Source organism: Sinocyclocheilus grahami, unplaced genomic scaffold, assembly GCF_001515645.1.
Source record: "Sinocyclocheilus grahami isolate Dianchi unplaced genomic scaffold, SAMN03320097.WGS_v1.1 scaffold1777.1, whole genome shotgun sequence".
NCBI lineage: Eukaryota > Metazoa > Chordata > Actinopteri > Cypriniformes > Cyprinidae > Sinocyclocheilus > Sinocyclocheilus grahami.
The window spans coordinates 81,165-84,815 of NW_015506956.1; the positions used below are offsets into that span (position 1 = coordinate 81,165).

Below are 3,651 nucleotides of genomic sequence, written 5' to 3' on the forward strand. Positions count from 1 at the left end.
ACACCGGCGCCCCCCCCCCCCCCCCCGTGGTTTTCTGCTCTGTCTGGGGTCCCCTCCACCAAAATAGCATTTCAGGGGCTGGAGGGGGAATCGCTTTAACCTGCAGACTAAAAAACAACCTGCAGCAACAGTGTAAAAGTAGCCAAATTCTTCGGTATAACCGTGGACATGGCAACACTGGTGGTAATTGCATAAACTGTCAATGGAGGGACAGAAATCTCTAAGATTTAATTAAAAATATCTTAATTTGTGTTCCAATGACGAAAGAAAGTCTTATGGGTTTGGAACGACATGATGGTGAGTAAACAATGACAGAATCTTCACTTTTGGGTGAACTAAGTTTTAATGCATTCATTCCTGCAGAGCTCCAGGGTTATTTCCTGCATGCTCATCCTCCTCCGCATTTCCAAGTGCAGCTGTTTTTTGAGTGCTGTGACCCTTCTGCAGACAAGAGACCCCTGATGGTCCAGGTAATGACCTTTGACCTCTCCAAACAATAGTTGCCTCCACATGATTAAACATGGCTAAACTTCTCTTGTCCTACAGGTGGAGCCGCTGTTTGCCCGTCAGCTGCTGCTCCTCCTCCAGCAGGGCGGCATGAACTACATGAGGAGCACCCATGAACTCTCACCTCTGACCCCTGAGCAGGTTTACCCCGCACACCAAGATTATCCTGTTGTCAGCGGACATCAGACGCACGGCAACTTCGTACAAGAGTGACCCCAAAAGAGTTACAAGACATTAAGACACCAATTTTTAAAATACAGTTGATAATATTAATAACCCCAAATCTATGTATAGGCTGTTTACTGTTGCCAAGCCACGTAGCTACTTAATGCATTAATACAGAGTCTGAAAATCAATCAATCAATCAATCTGAATTTAAAAATTCAGAAAAAAAAAGAAAAAATTATTTTATAAATATATTTTATAAGGAAATATATATATATTACATATAATAAAAATTATGAAAAATAAATGAATATTTTGATGTCTGTGTGATTAATAACTTATATTTTTATACTTTACTTTCTTTGATTGCACTGTTTTTGCATTGTAAAACTGTGATTCAACAGCATCTCAGGGACAAAATCTGTTTAAAATGAATGTATATGGTTGGAATAAAATACTATATACTAATAACCTCTTCTTTTATTGCATTTATTTGGTTCACTTTCAAATACAGAAATACACAATAAATATGACATTCACTGGTTACCATACACAACCGGACAGTGTTTGAAATCAGAGACACTTGTAAACTTTTTTTTTTCACTAATGGACCATGAATGTGGTTAGTTAATGCCCACAGATGCTGACTAGTAGTGAAATGAGTGGACGTTTCCAAAGAGGGGTGCCTTCAACCGCAAGAACGGACTTTGCACCGTGCATCTGTTCACGCTTAAATCACGTAATAATCGTGCTACCGCAAAACAGGAAGTGACATCGGTCAGTGATTGCATACACAAACCCACAGTGAAGTGGTGAACCTGATTTGCTAGAAAGTGATGTGACTTGGTTAATGAAATCAGGAGTGCGATTACCATAGTGTTCACGAGTAATACTGGCATCATTTCAAGTGCTTCCCTTTCGAACAAACTAGAAAAGGTCCCTAAAATATCACAAAACAGCAAAACAATCACATAGGAATACGACTATATGTCACCTCCAATACATATACATACATATATATATATATATATATATAAAGAAAACACTCAAATAGAAAAATAAAAAAAACGAAATATAAAAACTGGAGAACAAGGCAAATATAATGCTTTGGTCAACAAAATCAATTTGTGGACATATTGGCATTGTGAAAATACGAATGTGAAAATACACCAACTAAACGCATCAAATCGCCACGATGTACACAAAAATTACGATTTGAGAGACTGGCCTCAAAGTGACAGATTTGGCCACCCGAATACGTCTTCGGCTTTGAACACTTCCCGAATATCGTACACAGTCCTCGTCATTCACATACACGTATATATGTGTTAATATATTGGTTATATTTCAGCAGGAGAACATATTGCATGCTGGGATAGCTGTGGGCGGCATCGCTGCCACGAAATTCTCTCTCCGTGCTCAGACCAGGAGAAACCAAGTAAAACCATGTCGGCCGGATTCACATGAACAGCCTTGTACAATTCGGGATAAAGCGTCAAGTAGACATCAAGTAATCATGTCGTAAGCGTGGCATGGGTTAGCATGCGCTCATTCGAAGGCCCACACCTCCAGGTTTTGGAGCGTGGCGTGGATACGTTATGCGCTCATTCGAAGGCCCACACCTCCAGGTTTTGGATGGTGAAGTCCTGTTTGGAGGATAGTGGCAGGTTGTTGAAGGTGGAGCATTTGGACGTGGTGCCATGGTAAAGGTCAGCATTCAGCCACAGGCCCAGATGACCCCTGGGAGACGGACAGTTGAGCGTTAAACACGCAGCAGCGAAAGATGCATTGCATGGCACAGAGCTGGGTAGATTATTTACAAATTGTAATCCATTACTGATTCCAAATTCAGAGATGCAAACAGGTAAGGGAGGAAAAAGGTGAGAAAACTGCGTGGATCGGGGGCATGCTCCACACAGAATTTCTTTTAAAGATATTTGCTTTACATGCTCATTTGTAGTTATTTTAAGGTATATATTTTAAATATTTACATTACGTTCAAAACTATTTTTTTACAAAAAAAAAAAAATTTAACATCTAGTTTGCAACATTTGACAAAAATCAAGACGGAATATATTTGGTCAAAATCCCATGTTATAAAAGATGAAGTGCTATGCAGGCTATTTAAGACAATATTGGCTGATTAGACGGCAATGCTGACGTAAAACGCTAAATGTTTGCCCTCTTCATCGTTCCCACATCTCAGACCTCAAATACATAAAATATTACACTTTTTACACATAGTTTTTGAAGTAAAGAAAATACTAGGGCTGGGTAAAAATATTAATATCTCGATATTAATCGATTCTTATTTTTACGGAACAATATAGATTCTTAAATCCCAAGAATCAGTTAGTCTAGCCTGTTTTCAGTTAATGGACGGAACATTGAACGGCACTTCCCATGCAATAAATCACAATAAGCATTGTGCTTTGGTCCTTTTAATATGAAAAAGTCTCAGATTTCAAATTCTGTCATTGTATTGCAGTATTCAAACAATAAATGCCGTTTTGGCGCTGTTTAATGTGGAGTGACAGATCGCTGTAGCGCCTCAGTGAACTGATCATCTCCTCCGCTTTATTACTAGTTATAGCACAAAATAAACATGACTAAACATCCGAAGGTAAGTTAAAAGAAAGAGTACAACTTTACAATCCGTATCCTGTCTCATGTAATCGCTCAATCAGTGTTTCAGCCGCGCAAAGACGCCAAAATAACGTCTTGTAAACAATGTCACGTAACATTTACCTCATAAAAACATTCGTGACCATAAACTCATTAGTCAGCTAGAAAAATTAACTGTAGAGAGGGGCATTTTGCTAAATATATGCACCATATAAGCACCATATATGCACTGTTCTTCAATGTTTAATTTATGTTTGAATAAATCCATCAAGTTTTTATGACAGCCACCATTATGTTTATATAAAAAAAACCCGAATTGAAGTAGAAATATTATTATGTAATTGTAACTTTATT

The 3,651-nt window shown here is 38.3% G+C and overlaps 2 protein-coding genes across 2 annotated transcripts in view; one reads left to right on the top strand and one right to left on the bottom strand.

The window, feature by feature from the left end:
* Nucleotides 1-841, top strand: part of LOC107572583 (interferon regulatory factor 4-like) — a 14,026-nt gene extending 13,185 nt beyond the window's left edge. Inside the window, exons 7-8 of the mRNA XM_016259006.1 lie at nucleotides 364-470; nucleotides 547-841. Coding sequence (XP_016114492.1) covers nucleotides 364-470; nucleotides 547-720 — 281 coding nt within the window. The 3' untranslated portion in view covers nucleotides 721-841. The remainder of the gene's footprint in view (nucleotides 1-363; nucleotides 471-546) is intronic.
* A 1,435-nt stretch (nucleotides 842-2,276) lies between these two features.
* LOC107572581 (nuclear receptor coactivator 7-like) overlaps nucleotides 2,277-3,651 on the bottom strand; it is a 34,582-nt gene continuing 33,207 nt past the window's right edge. The window contains exon 15 of the mRNA XM_016259004.1: nucleotides 2,277-2,412. Coding sequence (XP_016114490.1) covers nucleotides 2,277-2,412 — 136 coding nt within the window. The remainder of the gene's footprint in view (nucleotides 2,413-3,651) is intronic.